General features: G+C 42.4%; 1 protein-coding gene across 1 annotated transcript in view; it reads right to left on the minus strand.

The window, feature by feature from the left end:
• Positions 1-16,701: 16,701 nt before the first annotated feature.
• The window catches only part of EFEMP1 (EGF containing fibulin extracellular matrix protein 1), a 49,104-nt gene continuing 44,259 nt past the window's right edge, over positions 16,702-21,546 (minus strand). The window contains exons 9-11 of the mRNA XM_035320833.1: positions 20,102-20,225; positions 19,795-19,990; positions 16,702-17,889 (exon numbers count right to left, since the gene is read on the minus strand). Of these exons, the coding sequence (XP_035176724.1) occupies positions 17,731-17,889; positions 19,795-19,990; positions 20,102-20,225 (479 nt within the window). The 3' untranslated portion in view covers positions 16,702-17,730. The remainder of the gene's footprint in view (positions 17,890-19,794; positions 19,991-20,101; positions 20,226-21,546) is intronic.

Below are 21,546 nucleotides of genomic sequence, written 5' to 3' on the forward strand. Positions count from 1 at the left end.
GTTGGAAAGACTCATATAATGAAAAGGTCACAAGTAACACAATCTTATCTTAAGTTGTTAAGCACAGGAGACGGTTAGTTGGGGCTTTTAAAGCTTAAATTAGAGGGAAGCCAACACACTTAAAGCAGAGAAGTGCATGTTACAAGTGACAGGCAAAGAAAAGACAGCAGGGTAGCATCTCATGGAAGGTGAACATAAAGCAAGAGTTTGTTGAGGTTGAACAGAACAATGTTGGAGAATTTAGGAAGAAGCATCATGAAGGCCTGGAGGAGAAATGTGTAAGGATGATTTAAAAGCAATCTAGAAATGAAGCTCTTCTTTAAGGCACCATCCATCCCACACAAGGGACAAACCCACACAAAATTAGTGTGAAGTGTTTCTCATGAACACTTTACTTGTCAAGAGTAACCAGCATACAACAAACATTTCCATTAGATCCAGATGTCTGATGCTTCATCTCAATAATTTATATGTAAAAGAAACCGTGACATGCTGTTCTCCTAACTTTGGTGATCAGTCATGTTACATAGTCATAACTTGTATTCTGACATTGTTCTGAAATCTTTCTTACAGAAATGCCGTCACTTTCAAACCAAGAAGCGGTCATGCAAAATGTATGCTTTAGGAAGAAAAAAAAAAAGGTAATTCATCCACATTACTTGTACCAAAGAATGAATTGTATAGCTGAGATTATGTATGGTTGTAAAAAAATCCAGAATAAACATCAGAAAAACTATTTTTCAGATGATGCTTTTGAGAAGTAATGATCAACCTTGTCATTTTTTCCATTTGAAAATGCATTAGAAGACTTAAACAGTTCACAAACAACAGTAAGCATTGAAAACAGATCTTCTGACTTAAACCAAAATTATTAGATAGCTTTTTCCACACTCACCAAAATGAGAAGCCTTAGGTTTATGGGCTTAACTTCATAACTGTCATGGGCTAACATGTTAAGGCCATACCACTGAAACAGAAAAAGGACAAGAATTCAGATTTCCTTCAAGATACTAGAAAACAAAGAAAATTCATGCTTGATCATATGAAAAACCAAGAATACAATTCACTTATTCAACACTTTGCCTACATTTTATTTAAATATTTTCCTCCGGTATTTTTCTCAATCTAGATGCTTAATCAGATTAATTAATTAATAACAATATATACTACCCAAGAACTAGTTCCGTTCTAGCTTCTTCATGCACATTTCCCCATCTAGTTTGGAACCAGGATGAGAGATGTGTTTTTCTTCCAACGTTATGCTTATGAATAGCAGATGCAATGTGGAGATAGGTTTCTCTTCACTGTTTTGTTGAAATATATCCATCCAGAATCCTAGGGGCATGCTCAAAATGCTAATTGAAAGGAGTATGTGTATAACATACTCAACAACAACACCCTCCCCCCCAACCCCCAGGGAAAAACAAACAAACAAACAAACAAAAAAAAACACTTCAAGCAGGCTTTTATCTCTTGATAGCATTTAGATTGGGTTGGCCAGGCTGCTCTTACAAGAAACCTGACAGAGAGGGAGGTTTGAGAGGAAGGACTCAGGGAAAATCAGGGTGGTGTTGTAATCGTCCGATGATACATGGCACATCCCCACAGAACAGAACTTTCAGGGTCCATTCTTGGTGCAACTTTTATTTATTTATTTATTTTACACTATTTCAGAGCAAAGATTGCTTTGAAAGTTTTGCCTCCATAATACATACAAACACAAATCTCTTACAGATAATGTTGCTCCTTTAGATATTCCTCATGAATAATCTGACATTACATCCTAAATGGTCCTTAACATTTATGAGCTTTTGCACGAGTAGGGCTTTACCACCATAGAAGATAAAACATAAGCCTGCATGCTGGCTACTGCACTTATTCTTTTGCACATATACTTTCACTAAATGACTTCTTACAGTGCTGCTTTCACCCAGGCTTAAGTTTATACACTACCTTACGGTACAAAATGAAATCAAACTCCTGAAATAGCTCTATTATGAAGTTCCATGTACCTACTACTTCTTTTTTTTTTTTCATCTTTTTGAAAGCAAAACCCATTGCACAAGCTTAGCTATGTAAAAACAGCGTATGGGGAATGAGAAGAAAAAAAAACAGCACTTTGCAATCACATTGCAGCGATTGTTTTCCTCCTCTTTTTACCGCTGTTGCAGATAAAGGCAAATCTATATTCAAATAAATAATAAATAAATAATCATGCCTGCTACTGTCTTGATAAAGCTTCCCAACAGTGGTCTAGCTATACCAACATCCCCAGCTTGTACCCAGATGGGACATCTCAAGCTGCTGATTTCATTGCAGTGTAAAAGGCACTTATGAGATGTGACTGGGACCAGCATTAAACTAGGAGCCTGTTCATATGCCACACCTGAAAAGCATCTTTTTTTTTGAACTGATAAACTTATTTTAGTAGGATTTGTAGCTCTCAGCTTTCTAAAACAGCCTTACAAGAATACATTGAAATAAGATTTTACAACTTATTTTCTCTTTTACTTGGTCCCCCCGTCCCCCCCCCCCGTCCCCCCTTTTTTTTTGGTCATGGTTATCTCTTCTTTAATACCCTACTGTGTCTTTTCTGATAGCTTTAATGTGCTGCTAGTTTTCCTTAGTTTGCATTAACTGCAATAATTGCTTGAGTAAATCTCCCTACTTTTTTCAGAAAACTCACTTGGATGGACTTAACAATCAGTCCTTCCATAGCAGATGGATGCTACTCTTCTTGGGAAAGCAGTGTGTTGCCTTGCTACTTGGGTGTCTGCATTCCAGGAGCAGCAGATGGTTGCAGACAGGAGATGTGGGTAACTGCTTCAGCTCTGCAGTCCTTGCAAGCTCTGATGGTCTCCTGAATAACTCTATCACCAAGCAATTCTCTTAGGTAAATGCTTGAGCACAGAAGAAACAGTTGCAAGTGTGGATCTCTCTTTCCTGAATTAACACTGTGATTTCTGAAGTGAGGTATACGTGTTTCTTTTGTTCCTGTTTGTTTGAGCCCTGAGGACCCTATGAAGCATGAGTAACACAGAGGATGGAATGGTTGCCAGAGGAAATCTCTCTTGTTTCTTCCAAAAAGCTCTTGGGTAACTTTTGGTAATTGAGCTATGTATTTATCTATACATACACGTGTTTTTATGTAGTCTATCATACACCCACTGCAATAAATGTGTGCAGTTTATTGTACTTTTTCAGCAGCCTGTTTTCAAACAGGGCATCCTGGTGATGTAAGAGGCAAGGTGTCTCTTCAACAGAGGGCTTTCTGATGCTTTAAAAGATGTAGTGTTAAGAAGTAGTTGTCTTTCATTTTGAGGTGATGGATAAAATGCGATTGCTACATGTATATTTACGTGAAGTGTGTAGGCCCAGTAAATCCTTCATTTAGCATTTGAGCTTCTGTAAAGGTTTCTATTAAATGTCTGTAGATTCTTGAATTTGCTAGATGTGCTTTGGAGGTGGGTCCTGAGCTGGAGAGTGAGGGATGTTCATGGGATTGGGAAGAGCGCAGCACTGAGTAGGTGGAACTAGAATACTTCTCCCTCATTTGTTGCATTGTCATACATGAGGGCATTTTGGTTGGAAAAAGGAGGTATGGGGATAAATGTGTAAATGTTGTAACTTGTGAAATCTGGGCAACTAACATTAGATGTGAATATGGGAGCACAGTTGCCTTGAGCTGAGAGGCAGCAGCTGATGGAGTGGGAAATAAAATACTGAGAGGAAAGAGGGCTTTCTTGAAGAAATTCTTGCAAGCAGGGGTAAGGATCATCTATCAGCTCACAGTGGCTGTGGCCTCATAGGTCTTGGTTTATGCCATTGTGTGTTTTGTAAGCCCCCTTCCGTTGCTATCTCAAATTCTGGCTGAGGGGATGCTCCTCAGAGCTCAGAGAAAGGCTTTGAAAACCACTTTTTGTGGTGAGAATGTTTCTCTTTCCTTAAGATGTCTTTTATCCATGGTGAAGAAATTGAGAATACCCTGTGGAAACTTGCAGAAAGCTCCCTGGATGGAGGAACATCCTAGAATGAGTTATTTCGTGCACCTTTGCCTATTTAATCTTCTGCCATGCGATGGCACTGGTTAGCTGGCCAGGGGAGATGGTGGTGCAGGCCACGCCAAGGCAGTCCTGCACAGCGTGGCTTCTGCCCACACGCCCCCACTGCAGCTTGCTTGGAAATTTGATGTGTGTGTGCACCGAATATTTGCGGAATAATAGAAACCAACAGTTTGCTTTTCATTACATAGTACTTTGTACGGCTCTAATCCTAGAGATGAATCCACAGCGTGCCTATTTGGTGTCCTCAAGCAAAATACTCATGCGTAATTTTTAACTTGTGGGGATGAATGAGTGGTGCAGGAGAAAAATGAAAGTTTTGTTTACTTGGAGAGAAGGGGAACATTTACACAAATGAGGAAAATTTACTATTTATTTACAAGAGATTATTAGTTGACATTTGTGTGTGCACAATGGGAATACTAAGGAGCTGTTAAACCCATAGCTTAAAAAGGAGGACCTTGAGGTGCAATTTTAAGCCTTTTCAGGCATTTAAATGAACTCTGAGCATTCAATGCGTTCTTAAAAAATAAATAAATAAATAAATAAAAAATCCAGGGAAAAAGCAGTTTAACAGAGAAATAAAAAAGCCCTCTGGCTGTATGGGATGATTTTAGTTCTCTTCCCAAAACTGAATTAACAATGCTTCTGATACCATGGGAGACTTCTGTCTTCACTCCAAATGGATGAGTGAAAGATGTGGTAATTAAACAAGCTGACGGGGATGGAGGAGGGCAGCAATGAGGACTGATGGTGTGGCTCAAGTGGGCAGTGGAGCGTGGGGTGAAGGTGAAATGTGATTCATCTGTACATCAGATCTTGATAAGAAAACAATTGAAAAGATAAACTTGGAGCTTTTCTAATCTATTGAAAAGCTAGTTATGACTATGTAGCTGTGGATAAAGCATTTTGAAAAAGCTATTTAATGATCATATAAGCTTTCATATAAGAGGAGTGCTTGAACTTGGTGTCTTTTAAACACATTTTAACAGTTAAATCATTTTTATATTTGCTGTCTGTGAAATGCAAGGCAAGTCTTTATTTTTTTTAACTGGCTAGATCAAAACTTTGGACACTGACAAACTTGGAGCTTGCATCAACTCTTATGGGCATGATGGAAGGCATGCTTGAAATAAAGCAGCAGCCTTATCCATTCTCTCTCTTTCCAGTTTGGCATGATGGTTTGCATTTTTCTCCTTAATTTTAAAGTAAAACTATAAATAGGAGTTGGAAACTGTGTGGATGTGGTGATTGATATGGGTTTTGTTTACTGTTCTCATCCACTTGCCTTAAAAAGAAGGTCTAAGCTTAAATTAAGAGCTAATGATCCAGCAATTTGTCATCCTGTGCTGTATCCTTGATCCATTTCCAGCATGTCGGCTCTATCCTCTCACTGTGACATGTCATTGATTCTTGCAGGGCTGGGTCAAGCCATTGTAAGGAGCTTTCTCATTTTACTACAAACAAATATGATAGAATTGGAATAACCTTATTTCTTCAAAATGACTCCTGGGAGTCCCTACATGATTATGTTCACTTTTAATGTATTTTTCTTAGGGGAAAAATCTCAGTGTTAGCTTTTGGAGTATAAAAAAAAATACCACAATTTCATCTAGGTCTCCTGATTAGGAGATAACATGTAATTATATAAAAAGGATTAAAAAAAACAGTGTAAGGTTATTTTTTGGGGGAAAAAAATTGTCAGGGCTCAGTTATAAATCTCATCATCACTTACTAGAGTTATACTTGCACGTTACTGCATTGTTGAAAGCAAGGTTTGTAAAGGAGTTAGGTATGTGGTGTTCAGTTCTGTGGTTACTTATACAAGCTGCAGCTAGCTCAAAATGCCAGAATTGTTAGTAAAAGTAGTAGAGTGATAACTGTTGATAGTCATAAGGTTTTCTGCTCTTTAAAACTAAGAATAGTCAACTACATTTTGGGATCTGAATATGTAGAAGAATATATGAAGTTTTTAAACACAGCAGTAGCAACTGCTGCAGTCAAAGTACAGGAAGGACTTTGGATGGAAGAAAAAAAAAAAGGAACGCCCTGTTCTTAGAGCACCCTGAAAGCCCACATAATGTAACCCTTGTATGTTGTTTGCAACTCTTTGTATAATGGGTATAAGGAGCATCTGAAGGAAAAGCAGAAGTTTGTTCATGGTGTGATGATTCTTAGATCTGTGGTGCTGGACTGATTTCTAAAATAGCTCTGAGGTGATATTCCCAGGATAGGTTATACTCTATCCCTCTGCCCTTGGTTTCAGAGTCTATAGCCCAGCTTTGAAGAAATGCCTATCATTAAGTTATTTTTAATTGTTATTGCTATTTCAGGATACTTAAATGGCCATGTACAGGCATGTATAACCACGTGCACGCAAGCTCACAGCAGCTGTATTCAGGATGTTGTCAGTAATGTGCTCTCATTTAATTTAGCTTCCCACATTGTTTTTCTCCTTTAGGAAAATCATCAGGTGTGATTTTTTTTTTTGACCTTTGGAAGGATTTAAAGCCCGGGTGATGCAGAGAAGGATAAAACAATTTCTTGGCTAATGCTGCCAGGTCTGGATATTGTTGGCCTCCACAGCTAGGCCTATGTCTCAGTGCCTTGCTGCTATGTGGGATATGCTGTTGGATTGCAATTTAAAAAAAAACAGAAAAACAAACAAACAAACCTGCTGCAGGTATATTTGGGCAGCATCTGCCTCTTCTAAGGGTGTGGACTGGTGCCTCCTGGAGGGGATTTCTCCCCTGTGGCAGCTGGTGGCAGCCCTTGGCCAGGCCCTAGAAGCTGGGCTGGGCCCTGGTGAAGTCCTGAGGTGGCTGGGGGCTGGCTGTGTGTCCCCTGGCCGGGCTAGTTACCAACATGCTCACCTCATCAGCTGTCCTGCACCCCCCAGATCCCCTAGATGATATGAAAATGTGCTTTTTGTTCATATTTTGTCCCATTTAGAGGTGGGTGAGGTGAAGCCTGCCTACAATAGTGCTGTGGGAGTTTGAGTTGTGTTTTGTGGTGATGAACTCTGCCACACAATGTGGAGTTTTAATGCTCCTGTCTTCATGAAGCTGCTTAAAAACCTTCAGCAGGTGTTTGTTGGTTTCTGAGATCTTCAGAAGTCCAGGAGTGGAATTTCATTGTATTTGGTGATCAAGGTGCTAGAGGTGTGTCTGAACCAGTGATGTGTATAATTATTGTACAAAGCCTTCCAGCCAGTCAGCGTAATTTTTATTATTATTATTATTATTATTATTATTATTTTGTGGAGGAATTGATTGCAGTTCCAAAGTTTTTTTGTAATTTTAAAAATACATTCTTAACACCCATCAGATGCAGATTCAGTTATAAATGCTTATGCTTTTAGAGGGAGTTTTTTTTCTGTGTTACAGGTAGACAACAGCCTCTAGCGGATCCTAGGCCCAGCTTGGTATGAACTGGTTGTGTGGGCAAGATCTTTATATAATTGCTGCTGTCTTCCTAATTTTTTGTCTCCAATCTTTGTCTGGATCCCAGCAAACAGCGTTTGATTTTCAAAGCCCTGCTTGGAGCTTCTTGTATGGTGTTGCTTCAGCTGGTGTTTCAGTTCATGGCTTTGGAGCTCTAGCTATGCCATTTCATGGTACGTTGTGAGCTGCCTTTACAATGAGGGCAGTTACTGTGCACACCAGTACTGTCCATTTATGCCTGTTCATCTTCGTGGTGCTTTCAGAAATGTACAGAGAAAGAGATCTCCTTAAAATATATTTACTTCTCTGTCTAGGCAGACATGGGGATTTAATTGTTTGCAGTTTGAACATGACCAGTTGCATTGGTAACTGATTTCCCCACAGTGATAACTAGTGACAACCATAGGCATTGATCTTTATATTTGATCTAATTTTTGGCAAAACTTAAAAAGCTGGCTGATATCTGTGTAGCATTCAAATTCAACTGTATACTTGCTGTTGACAGAGCAGACTTGGGAATGAGGTCTGGCACCTGAGCAGGCCTGTGCTCGACCAAAATTATGTGCAGTCAAATAAGTAAACTAATAAGGAATTTTGAGACTTTCAGAATTATTGGGCTTTTTCATTTGGTATCTGTCTTTCATGTGGAGCTGACCAAGATTGTCTTCAAATTTAAGCTTTTAAGATTAACAGCTCATTTATTTATTTTTAGGATACGTTATTGGCACTTTTAATAAACAAGTGGGATTTAATGAAGCCAGATATGTCTCAAAAGGTAAGAAGCATGTTGTGGAGTGGTGGATGCATCTGAGCAAACAAGGTCCTATGTACTTTGAGCTGAGCTCATGCTTTGAGCTGAGCTGCATGGCACTGAGGGCTCCATTTTGCATGTGGGTGAGGTGCTATTTTGCTGAGTGATCCTTTTGATATTTTGGAGCCCTGGAGAGAAGCGTGTGAGCTTGTAAATGTGAACAAGTGCATTTGAAGGGGGTAAAATGAGGTGAGCAGGAAAAGAGGCAGCACATGAGCTGCAAAATGTCAGAAATGTTCAAAACCTCCCATGTGTAAGATGAAGTAGCCTCAAGGTGGCTTAATCTTATATGGGAGGAGCTGGTGTAACTCAGAAACCAAGCAGCAGCTGGCCTTGGCAGCTGCAGTGCCCATGGGACAGACAGGCTGTTCTGTGCAGCGCTCAGGGAGCTCCAGCCTGTTTCACTGCTGACCTGGGGGACATGTCTCAATGCCATCTCCTCCTGGTGTCACCCTCATGGCCATCCTGAGCTGTGCTCAGTGCTGACCTGGCCTTGGGAAACCAACCTGTGCATCCCGATGCTCAAGTGGACCTGAATGTTTTGGCCTCTTGGGGCTTGTGATGTTTTCCTGCTGGGATGCTGTGGTGGGGTTTTGGGGGCAGAGTTGGAATTGTTGTTCTGGATGGGTTTTGGTACTGAGGAAACCTGGAGCTCTTGCAAAATGTTCTTCATCCCTGCATTAAACACTGCTGTAGCATCAGTCCTCACTGGATTTTTGGCTCCAGGCTCACATCCGGAAGTATTAAAAAGCTTGTGTTAGGCAGGAATGTTACCCTCAATATAAATTTCCATATAAAAACCTCTACTTGTCTTTTCTCTATGCGTTCCCCCTGTTTGTCTCACTCTTATATTTTTTTTACTGCTGTTTCTGCTTGGCAGCCATGATCCTCACTGTGTCAGCCTTTGAGGCAGCTGCTGTGGGGCAATGCAGAGTGAGCTTTTCTTAAGGAAATGTTTTTAGGCTTCCTGTGAGCTCTCTGGGGCTTTTTGCCCACTTGCCTGTGCCTGGTGAAGGAAATATGTGAGCAGTGGGATGGGGCTGTGGTGGGGGAGTGACAAAGGACATGAGGGCGGGGGGGCAGTGCCCTGTCCCCCCATCGGTCCCCCAGCCTTTCCCAGGTCCCCCAGTGGTGGCATTTACACCTCCCAAACCTCACGGGCTGTGTGCTGACGAAGGGCCGTGTGGTTGTTGGCTCTGGCCTCAGTGCTCCAGGGCATGGTTTCAACCATGTCTATGGAGACCAATTTTCAACATCAAAACAAACCAGTCTAAGTGGAATTTATATTACCTTTTAAAAGTGCGAGTCAACAGAGCGGAGGGCTCTGCTTCGAGGAAGCCTCTTGGGTTTGTTCAGGGAATTACTACAAATATTTTACATCCTTTCTGGGACTCCAGGCAACCTCAGGAAGCAGCTGTCAAAATGCCCCAGTTTGTGTGGCTGTTCCAGGGTGATTTTGGGGCCTGTGGCATGAGAAAGAGCCCTGTCACCAACCATCCCACATTGCCTGAAAGCATCATCTAGTTTTCAGAGCAAGGCCAATCTTTCTAAACATCTAGACTGTTTTTGGCTTGGGTGATGGTGGTTGAGAGCAAAACCCAAAACCCTTGATCCCAAGTGTGTGCAAATTTGGGTAATGCTAAAAGCTAACATTTCTTTTGTTCTGCTCCACAGAAACATCCCGGCTGTCCCAAGATGGAGATTATCCCTGTAGCCATTAGACAGCAGTGGAGGCACAGAGTTCAGGTAAGAGAAGGCTGCAGCAGATGTGGTGGAATGTCTGCAGCCCATGGGGGAGGCAGGTCACAGATGGGTGATGCTGGGGTGCTCTGTCGCCCCCCAAAATGTACCTCAAATTATTTGAAGATATAAGTAGCAACTTCACTGCTAATTATTGGTAGGAGAAGGCCAGGCCAGCAAGATTAGAAACATGTTGTAGTTAGCTTGATACCTTGCAGGGGATGGATTTGATTGGGATGTTGGTACCACCAAAATTCTCTTCACTTGTCAGTGCTGCATGGATGTCACGTATGTAACATGTATATAACATCTTTTAGGGAGGCTTTATCACTTCTGCCATGATGTGAGCGTGGTGCCTCTGTTTGTAACTTTGCTTTGTTTGCATGGAGTCTTTGTGCAAACCACAATTTGAAGTTGTGTTAGTGCCATGTTGTCACTGCAGCTTCGTTTTAATTTCTGCTATCTCCAGAAATGGAGGGGGAACCCTAAACTGAGCAATGAAACATTCCTGAAAAAAAGTTTGAGATGGAATTTAGCAAGTTTCAAGCTTCTATGAAGTAAATTGTAGCAGCCAGCAATGCCAGTGCTTCATAGAGGGGAAGACAGGGCTGTTGGAGGGGGCAGCTTCCTAATGCCAGTGGAAGCTGAGCTGCAGATGGAGCAGGCTCACAAAACACTGCTCCTGCACTAGTTTTAGTGCAGTTTGTCTGTTTCCTAGTGCTAGTGGGGAAAATGATGCATGAGTCTGGTTTGCAATAGGACATAGGCATCTGTCAACTTGATCTACTCCGTGTTTGCAGAGAACAGGAGAAACTGCGGCCTTTGTGCAATAGAAGGACTATCCAAAGGTAGTTGTTTCTAATGAAATCTTAGTGCTCTACTGGAGATGTTCACTGTATAATTTGGGTCTTCCCTCCCCAGCATACCAGAGCAGAGGCAGAAATCTTCTGACCCCACTGAGGTCTCACATTACCATGTTGATCCTTGGGGTTTGGTTTGAAATACAAACGTGCTGACCTCGCAGCAAGCGCTAGACGCAGACAGTGCTTCGTGCCCCCCCCTGCCCGCCCACCTATGCCAGCTTCTATAGCTCTCGTGAAACACATCAGCCCCAAGAAACACTGGGGGCAGGCTTTTTTCTGTGGGGAAAGGCAGTAATGCAGTGAGGAGGAGACGGGTGCTGGGGTGAATGTGGGTATTTGTTCCCCAGGAGCTGTAGAATATTGCAGTTGGCCCTTTTCCATTAACTTGAAATGTCTGAAAAATAAGCAGATATTAATGTGAAAATCTTTAGTAATTGTGGGAAATGTTTTTTTATCCCCCCATTGGTACCTCTACAGGAGCTAAGCCGGTTCTTTAATTACTGCCTTTAAGTCCAATCATGTTGAATCAGGATCTTGGTACACTGTATTTCCTCATTTAAATTTGGAGCAGATTAAAATTTTCTCAGTTTCACGTTGTCTGGAGCCTGGTTTATTGCAGGGGGAGAGAGCAGCGAATGTAAGCTTCCAGTGTCAGGCTCTGAATCATTTTGAGGGTCAATTTGTGTCTAACGAGTGTGTCCAGAGGTGGCTTTCCTAGAAACACCATAATTTGCAGTGCTCTGGCTCCTGCTGCCTTCCCGCAGGCACTGCCTCTCAGCTGGGCTGAAGTTGAATTTTCCTCTTGAAGCTGCTGTTGTGTAGGAGTCGATTCACTGTTCCTTCTGTGCAAAATGCCTTTCTGCTTTCCTGACTCGGAGGAGCACTTTTATGTCCCTTCTTTAAAACGGTGGTTCTGGGGCAAAGCAACAGCCCCCGCAGAGTACGGTCTGGGTTGGCTTAATGCTTTTGTGGCTTTGGCTGAGCTGGGAGCGACCGCTGGTCCCCAAACCTGGTGCTGATGTGTGGCACCCCCTGTTATTCCTGGTGCTGCTTTTTGAAGCAGTGGTTTCCACCAAGCTGTTGGACCTTGGTTCTATCCTCCCAAGATGCTGTGGCCAGCTCAGGCTCCTCCGCTGCCCACTTAAAGCTGGGGTGGCTTTCCTCATGTGCATCACTTTCCATTTATCCCCTTTGGCTTTGTCTGGGGCTTATTTCTTGATATGTGGGAGCTTTCTCTGGCACTGAAGGCCCTGTTTCCAGGTGTGCTCATCCTGACCTGACCAGCTGGATGTCACTGGCGGGACTTGCTGCTCCCCTTCTTGTATCAGCTTTTGGGTTGGCAGCAGGTCCCCTGGTGCGCTGCCTGTGGGAACAGCTCTGGCGCTGTGGCATTGCCCAGTTCCTTCAGGAACATGATGCAGCTTCAATTTGTTTTTCTGCTCTGGTGCTGTCTTTTTTCTGATCAGCCACCTCCTGGCCTCCTTGGCTTCCCGGGAAGCTCCTTACCTCTGCTGTGCCTGGATGAGGCTGGGTTTGCCAGTCCAGGCAGTGGTGAGTCGTTCCTTTGGCCTCCTGTTTTTTCTCATTCATACACAGCCTCAGCTTTGCAGAGGATGACTTATTGATTTTAATAATGCCTTTTACCCTGCTGCTTTGGTATGTTGGCTTCCCCTCTGCAGCCCTTGCTCTGAGCTTCCAAAATCTGTTTGTTTTCCTAGTTTCCATGCCGCCTGCAAGGCTTTTGCTCTCTTGACTTCCCACTTGGGTGTTTGTTATATATGTTCTGCATAGGAAACATTCCTATATGTTGCACGTGGATACTACAGAAACATTCAAAGCGCAAGAAAATGTGACCCTCAAGAGGAGGTGGTTGCAAATTCAGATGTTTCTTGAGTTGCACCAGCAGGATTTAGACCTTGAGGTGTCTGTGCAACTTCCACGGTTGTGGTTTCAGAGTTTAAAAGCATAAATATGATCCTGTTGTCAACCCAGCTGGCAGCCTGTTAAATTTGAAAGCCTTTCTGTGTCTTTGTGTGCTTGTTCAGGTGTAGGGTTGGGGATGGTGGATCCTTGGTAGAGTTTTTCTGGACCAGAATTGCGGAGGCTTTAGGTGATACCTCTTGGCTGGGAGGAGGTAGGGGGGTATAATGAGTGGTTCGTTAAGCTGGGTGACAAAATGCAACGGAGCGTGCTTTAGGTGCCCTGTTTGGCTGGTGCTGCTCCAGCGCTGCAACTGTGCCTGCAAGGATGGGATGGATCCTGGGGCTGGTTGAGAGCCGCTCCCGTCATTTCTGGGCTCTGGGCTGAGGCATGCTGGTGGAGTTGCAGGGCACTGGTGTCTTTTCTGGGGCTGTTGGGGTTTGGGATCAGGAAGAATAATTTCCAGCTCAAGCGAGAGCAGTAACTGTGTGTGTTACAAACAAACCTTGAAGTGCATCTAAATCCAGTGTTTAGGTCTGTAGGATGCAGTGCTGTGTCCCATCCACACGGCCCCTAATCCTGCTACCTAGGTGTTTTCTGAGATAGCAGGGGACAACTTTCCTGCCTCTTTGTTGTGCTGGTGCTGGGCAGTGGTTGCTCTAATTCTTGCAGCTTTTTCTACTGAGCGAGTATATGCAATGAATCAGATGATTTAGTAAGAGTTAACAGAGAGTTTATTTCTTTTAAAAAAGATCACTTGTTCAATGTATGTAGCCTATATCAATATAAAATAGGGCTGTATTTTTTCCCCATGCAAAAATAACAAGAGCTGTTGCACTCTGTCCTTCAAATTTGCTTTGGCAACTCTAAGCCATCTCCATTTTATTAAACAGCTCTCTTTCCTCCTAATATATACAGAAATGTTTGCTGTATAAACAACTTAACTAGACAGCTGCCTCTCCCCAGATACAAGATGCAGTTAACTTTTTGCCCTGTTTCTGTTCACCGGGGCTGATAACTTTCTGCTGGCCAGATGAAATAAAATTGGGTTTTGTACCAGATGTGGTGGAGCTCAGTGCTGTATTACGCAGGTGTTCCCCCAGCTGGGGAGGGTGGAAGCGTGCCATTTTGCTGAGATGATGGTGAGGTTTAGAAATGTGAGGGCGTTAAAAATAATTCTCCGCGTTAACAGTGGGCTTTGTCCCTGGTGGGCTCCATATGCCGAACAGCTGACTGGGGCAGCAGCTGTTCTATATTTTAATAGGAGAGTTATAAAGTTAGAAACATGGATGATCATTCAAAACATAAGCAACTCTTCGCAGTCATGGAAACGAGATTCAACAATAAACTCGCATTTGTGAGCCTTCCAAGGAAAATAATCCCACTGCTCTGCGTTCAGGTGGTCTCAGGGAAGTGAATGAACTGTTTTCTGTTTCCCTGAAGTTCTGTTTACTCAGTCCTATTTCTTTAAATCTTTTTCCTCCCTCTTTTCTATTTCTGAGGAGATAGTAAACTTTGCATGTGATTCCGATTTAAGTTCTTCTCCAAGTGACAGCAGGTTTGTATGAGAAACTTTCCTGAAGCGTGTTACTGCTAATGGTGTTGCCGTAGCAAAAGCTGAGCGAGTGCCTTCCCTTCAGGTCCTTCCTTGGGACTTCTCTGTTCCTTTCAACCCAAGCAGTTATTTAAGCTCTTGTAGCAGTTTTGCTGGGACATCCTTAGCATAGGATGAACCTGTTAACAATGCACAGGTTTTCTGGCACAGCGCTGTGTACAACTGCTCTCCTTGCTCAGGCACCTTCTGCTTTTGCTTAAGGGCTTTTTGGAAATGCATAGGCTCCATCACATACCACATGCCTATCTGAAACAACACCAGTTGCCCTCTTCCAGCTCCTCAGTCCTGCCCCAGTTTTGTTTTGGAGGGGCTGCTGCTGTTCCTGCTCCTGTGGGAGCGCCATGGCTCCTGTTGCATGGGTCAGCGGGGCGCACACCCAGCGGCTGTGTCCTGGGCTCAGCAGGCCCACATCCAAGTGATGGTAAGCAGCTGGGTCCGTGCTCCTGAGCTGCGTGGTAGCCCCTGGCTTGGCTGGTTTGGGTTGCAAGCTGTCTTGTATTGACCTGAATATTGCAAACAGATGGGGAGCGGGGTAGTTGGCAGGGCGGTATGTGCAGAAATAAATGGCTTATGTCAAGGCTATGAGCATGATGAGATGTGGAGGAATGGGCAGGCTGGACTTGCAACTGCCTTTGTTTTTATGCCGTTGGATGCACGTGGTACGAAGATAAGAACACATGTGGTTCCTGCAGTATGTACAAGGTTTCTGGGTTTACCAGGAAATCCAGGTAAATTGCCTGGATTTGGGTATTATCCACCGAAGTATGTTGTATTTATGTACACATACATAAATGATCAATTTGGGGTCATTGTCAGACAAGCAGAGACTCAAAAGGGAAATTACTCAAGCGCCTGGTGTGCTGATGGCATTCTAAAGGCACTGTGGATTTGCAGCCGAGTGAAAGGAGCATGCTCGGGGCTGGTGGAGCTGCAAACTGGAGCAGATACAGCAGCCGTGGTCCTGGCCAGGCCTCTTGCTGCTACGGGACAGGGTGGTTGTGGGGCTGCCACAAATGCTTCTCTGCTTTCCCAGTGATTGCAAGTGAGTGCTGGTGATAAAACTGGTGTAAATAAGCAGCCTGTTTGTGTTGGCGGAGCTTGAAGGCAGAGTGAGTCCTTGGGGCAGAGCCTGGCCGTGAGGGGCACGCCAGGGATGGTTTGTGGCTCTTGAGCTCGCAGTAGGGGCTTGCCCCGTGCTCTGTGGGTCCCGGGGCGTAAGGAGGTGAAGCCATCTCGGCTCAGCTGGATGTAGGAAAGTAGCCCTTTTTTTAAACTTAGAAACAACAAAATTACTTCTTTATTAGAGTGGGTGATGCTGTATTATGCTATTTAGGAATTTAAATACCTGAGGTGTCTACCTTCCCACTTGGGTGAGGTAGGAGCTACCTGTCAGACCCAGCACGTTTGTAGAGGTGAGTGGGGAGAGGAAGGAGCTTCCCATGAGCCAAACTTTGCATGTCAGAGGGCATGGTGAGTGTTTGCTAGGGAAAACTGATTAAATGCCTCCATCATGCTCGGTGGTGGTGAGCTTCTCTCTGTGGAGGAGGTGGAAGGCTACCTGTGGTCTTACCCCACAGCCCTGGGGCCCCAGGCAATGACAGCGTGACCCTGTGCCAGCGCTATTTATTTTTCTGGCCTGTGCCACAACCGTGTGCTCTGACCCTGTTGGCAGCCAGACTATTTGCTTAAAGCCACAGATGAGTGCCTGAAGGAACGACTGCTGGGTAATAGGGTCCTGCTCTGCAATTTGTATGAGCGCAGGGGACGTGTTGCCCCAAACCAGAGCGGTTGTGGCCGATTCCAAGTTGTATCCTGGAGCGTGGCTTCCTGTGTGTCCTGGGACCTCTGGATGCCAGATCCTCCAGCTGCACTTGGTGCTTCTCTTTGGGCACAGCCCCTGGAAGCCCTCACCGCAGGTCACTCAGTCACTCAGTAAATCTGAAGCCGTGGGTCTCCACCACAAGCGGGTTTTGTGCGTGTAATGTATCCATTATTCAAGCATCTTCTACAGAAAATGAACTTTAAGTAGAACAGAGGTTCCTTCCTTCAGACCACCAGCTAACTAGTGACGTGTATGTGTTGGTATGTTTTTCTTTTGAATGGCATTGAAACTCAGGAGGTAAAGTTCGTCCTTCCACAAAGGCATTGCAGAACTCGGGGGGCCTTTGCTGGCTTCCACAGTGGCTGAATATTCACCCCTCCAATGTGGTTAAGATTTGGTCAGACAAACAAAAAGGAGTAAATACAATATGGTAAGAGATCTTTATTAAAAATTTTGTACATCAAAGGATTAACTGCTACATTTTAAACAAGAAATAAGATTTTACATATTACAAAAGAGGCTATTGGTTCTTGAATTAGAAATAAATTTTATGAACACTGTACATGATGCATCCAAATTATAAGAGCAGGAATAGGACAGTGCCTGAAAATATATGATATAACTTAAGCAAATGCACTTAATTTGTAGAATGCAACATATTCCTGGAAAAACGGCATGTTAACTTCTGTCTGAAAATGCTGTATCCCTCTAACCAGTAACCACCAACAGTGTTCTTGGGAGCAAGCACTGACGCAAGTGCCCAGCGTGTTGTTTTTCCATTTGGAGTTTTTCATTGTTGGAGAAACTTTCTTTCTATGGTCTGTTTGTCTTGGAGACAGCAGAATGGCAGGGTTAACACAATCTGCATATAAAACCCAATGCAAAACACTTCTTACAACATAACTTTACCCCCAGCCCAGATTAGAAAAACCAACTGATAGCACATAAATGTCTACAGAAATAGATTTTTATTGACTTATTTTTGTTACAAAGTTAGTTAAAAAGAAATATATTTTAGCTTATCAGATAACCGTTACTTTGTGTATCATTCATACTATATTTTTTTCCTTTTGAGATTGTCAGTAGCTGCATTAGAATTTAAAATAAAAACAACAAAAGATCACCTTTAATTGCATGACCTATTTGGCTAGGAAGGGTGTGAAGTTTTACAGGAGAGTATGAACATAGAGTTCTCATACGAAAGTGTAGTATGTATCTAGGCCAAGTAAGGTAATAAAAAAGATTGAAATCTTTATACAGAAAGTGACAATGCCCATGTTATACTATGGAACACATCTACTACTTTTGAATTACACGTGTAATGTGTGGATTAAAGATATCACTTTACTAAACAAATAAAAAAAGAGCAAAATCTATAAATAAAATAGCAAGTGCTTTCTTTAAGATAATATTCTTTGGCTGCTTTAAGTGCCAGCGGAGGGTTACTGGAAACCCCTAAAACGCGTAAGGTCCCACTATTATCGTTAGCCTCAACACCGAGCTCGTACGGTAATTCAAGCTGTTGACTGTTAGCATCTCCAGATCCACGATGTGTTCTCTTGGTCCCGATAGGGATTTCACCAGCACTAGCATTGCACTTACGGCACTTGTTTGCTGAAAGAAAGGAGGGAAAAAGTTTACTTCAAATTTAAAAAGATTCCCTAGCTGTATCAAGGGACTGCTTGTGTGTTACTGCACCACAAAAATGCTCTGTCTCAGCGCAGAGATGCACAATGTAAGCATTATTTTAACATTTTAAATGGTCATGACTAATCTCACACCTGGCTTTGCTGGAGGGGAAGCTTTACCTGACTAGGGCTCAGAGGAATACACTGCGCTGCAAAATCTGTTCCTGGTTATACTGACTCTCCTAAAGGATCTGAAAAGTGGTAATCTATCCCAGGATGGTTTTTTGTTTTATCCCCATCTATCAGTTTTTAAAATACATGAAGAATAAGTAGACCAAGAGAAACCTGATGTATTTAACAGTGATGTAGCTTGTTCAGTGGAGGAAACTCGGTCTGTGCCATGGCTCATACTCCAGAAGCTGTTTTCCCTGGAAAACTGGGAATTCTTGCAACTTTTATGCCTGTTGCTGCCCAGCTTTCCAGGCTGGGGTTGTGCGGCTGGCCCTGTGACGTGACTGAAAGATGGCATGCCACTGACTTGTAAAAAGGCTTCAAAATGTTCAGATGATAAAAAGGGTACACATCTCTCCCTTTACCTAAAATAATTTTTTCCCTATGTGGACTGAGTAGGTTAAACAAAGGAATCCATGTCCAGAGACCTCGCTCAGACTTGACTCAAACAATGGGAATAATTTCTAGGCAAGCCTTTGTTTACCGTGGTGCTTTGGCAGGAATAAACACATGCTTCCTTATTTGAGGCCTGTGATTTCTTGTTGGGTGGCAACAGAAGATTGGACTTGTCAGTCTAAAAGTCAGTCTGGAGGCTGGGTTGGAGTCCTACCCTACCTAGAGCTGGAGTGAACTTGTTCTCAACAGTTGTCGACCTTAAATAACAGTTGGTATTTTGGGAGTAGGCATGGGGTTTTGATGTGCAATATATCCAGGGAAGAGAAATCCAGGCAAGAGCACTGGCTTACAGGCAGTACCAGAACAAGTCAGACAAGTGAGGAGTTCCTTGTTCCCATCTTGGGGAGACTTGGTGTAAATAGGCAATGCCATATCTTGGTTTACTTTTCTATTGTGCTATTGGAACACTGAAATCATTGGATTAGTTAGAAAGTTTTCATTTATCTATTTTTCTACTAATAACTCTGTTTTAAATTTTCTGGGCTGTTTCTGTTTTACTGAGTGTAAAGCCACATGAAGCAAAGGATTTTCCAGGAATTCGTCTATATTAAGCTTCCAAAGAAAATCTGATTTCAAAAATCTTAAGGTAGATGTTACAGACAGTTTCATTCATGTGTATCTACTCAAATTCGTTGTACCAGCAGGAAATACTGCTGCCATAAGGCACTTGAACTTCTCGTTCTCTGAAACTGTTGCAGCACTGAAGAAAAAGTTCTTGCTCAACACAATCTTGGTTACAAGTTTGTCTGAATTTATCATTTGAAATCAGCACTACATCCCAAGCTATTCCTGATTTAATTTCTTTTTTGTATGGGGGGAATTAAAAATGTACAAAGAATCTTTCCATGACCCTCTTCTAAATACATACACATGGGACGTTGGTGCAGGGTGAAAAGCAGAGCTGTTTTGTGAATCTGATGTGATTGCTAAATATTTGTGATTGTTACTGGTGTTCCTTTCAAGTGACTACAGTGGGTTGATTCTCAGTTTATAGAGTTATTGGGCAGAGCATGTAAAAGGTTTTTGAAGTCTGTAAACCAAGTACATTCAAGAAGGAAATATTAAAAAGCTGATAAACCTTCTATGCTGTATTTCTCTTATAGGAACGCTTGATGGAGTTGTCAAAATGGCAAGGCACTCTAACACCTCGGTAGCACCAGTGGTTTTATATCCCGCTCGGGGTCTGACTTCAACCAATACTCACTCTCAGGTAAAATTCTCCATTTTCATTTCCAGACTTGATCCGGAATGTGTTAATAGTATTAGGATAAATAGTGGTTGCCTGAATCTGGAAGATATCAGAGGGCACTGTTCTGTCTGAACGGATGCTCATGTATTTGTACACAACAGAGTAAGGCAGCTCTCGGCAAATGGCGTTTGATACGGGGCAGACACAGCGGCTGAAAAACAAAAATGGATAAACTTGATACTTGAAAACATGATTTCCGTTGTATTTGATTGTGTTGCCTGTTGAGAATAACCCTAAAAAAACCTGTCTGGCTTTCTCTTACTTCTCAGATGTTAGGACATAAGGCTCTTGACAAGGATTTCTTGGGTAACAACGAAATCCTCCATGGTAATTCCAGCAAATTTCATCCTCTCTGCATTCATTAGTAGTCTCGCACTCATTTATGTCTAGGAGGAAGAAAAAGGAACTGTGTTAAAAGCAGATTTAAATTGAGTTTCCTATGAAAAGAAACAAACCAAAAAAATCCCACCTCCAACAAGCCACCTGCTTGTTTCTGTTGAAACTCAACAGATTTCTATGTTATTTTTTACCTGCTTTTCCAAGGCCTTGCTATAAAGGATTTGGAACAGTAGAAAAGGAACACATTTGTTTACCACATCTTAATCAAGTCTGAAGATCTTTAGTTGACTAAAGAAACACATTAGTCATAGTACATGTAATGCAACTGTAGAAACTCTGAGTTCCTCGTTGGCAATGAATCATTTTCTCACACAAGGTATCTTACAGGCAGAGGAAAGAGGCTTTGAGAAAGAAGTGTGATTTCATGCTTTTTGCAGGATCTCACTTAATTGCTTAGGTTTCGTGGTCTAACTAAATGCTTAGTTAATATTTATAGCTGTAGTTAAGCTAAAGTAGCTTTGGAAGAAATCATGGTGTGTTTATTTTTGTGTGAAGTAGAGCTTCCTTTTTTTATTTTTTTATTTTTTTTTTTCCCTGGGAAAATGACCTTGAATGGAAGTGGGGACTGTCAGCTTTGTGTATTATTGATGCTCTGTTATCCTGGCAGTGCCAGACCCAACCCCTATCTATCCATACGCTTGCCTGAAACTAACCCAGCCCCAGAAAGGGTTTATTCAAATGTAAGCTCTGGGAAGGCCCAAACAGATTTATTTTTTTGAGGTGGTCAAACTACCCACCCCAAGATACTCAGCATCAGTTGCTATTCTTAAGAATGATAAGAATCTAAACTGATTTCTCAAAAAGAGCCACTGTTACACAACACTTCCATAAACAATTTATTTCCTCATCCCTTTCTGACAATAATTAGCACACCTATTTCTAAAAATAAAGATTGTGAAATCAGGTTCTGGATTACTAAGGCAATGATTCTTGCACTTTTTCTGTAACTGTAAAGAGACATTTAGCGCCAGTGAGAAAAATAAACTTTGCAACTGTGATCCTGGTATTTGGTGGCACCTAGCTGTAACTGAACAGCTGACCAGAATGTTTATTTTCCAAACACAATATAAATAATCTGCTCAAAATTCTTGCTTTTTTTCCTCCTGTTATCAGAAAGAACATATCTTTATTTCTGCTCTGGCTGTGCTTAGAAACCTCTATAAAAAGAAACAAATATAAAGCAATGCCCAATGTCTGTAATAAATGACCTGATTTTTTCTGAGATCTCTGGAACTTAGACTCACCACCTAGACATCCAAGACCAGCTTTACTTAAGGATTGCGAAAGTTGAAAATTTTATCCTAAGCA

This window comes from Oxyura jamaicensis, chromosome 3 (genome assembly GCF_011077185.1).
Source record: "Oxyura jamaicensis isolate SHBP4307 breed ruddy duck chromosome 3, BPBGC_Ojam_1.0, whole genome shotgun sequence".
NCBI lineage: Eukaryota > Metazoa > Chordata > Aves > Anseriformes > Anatidae > Oxyura > Oxyura jamaicensis.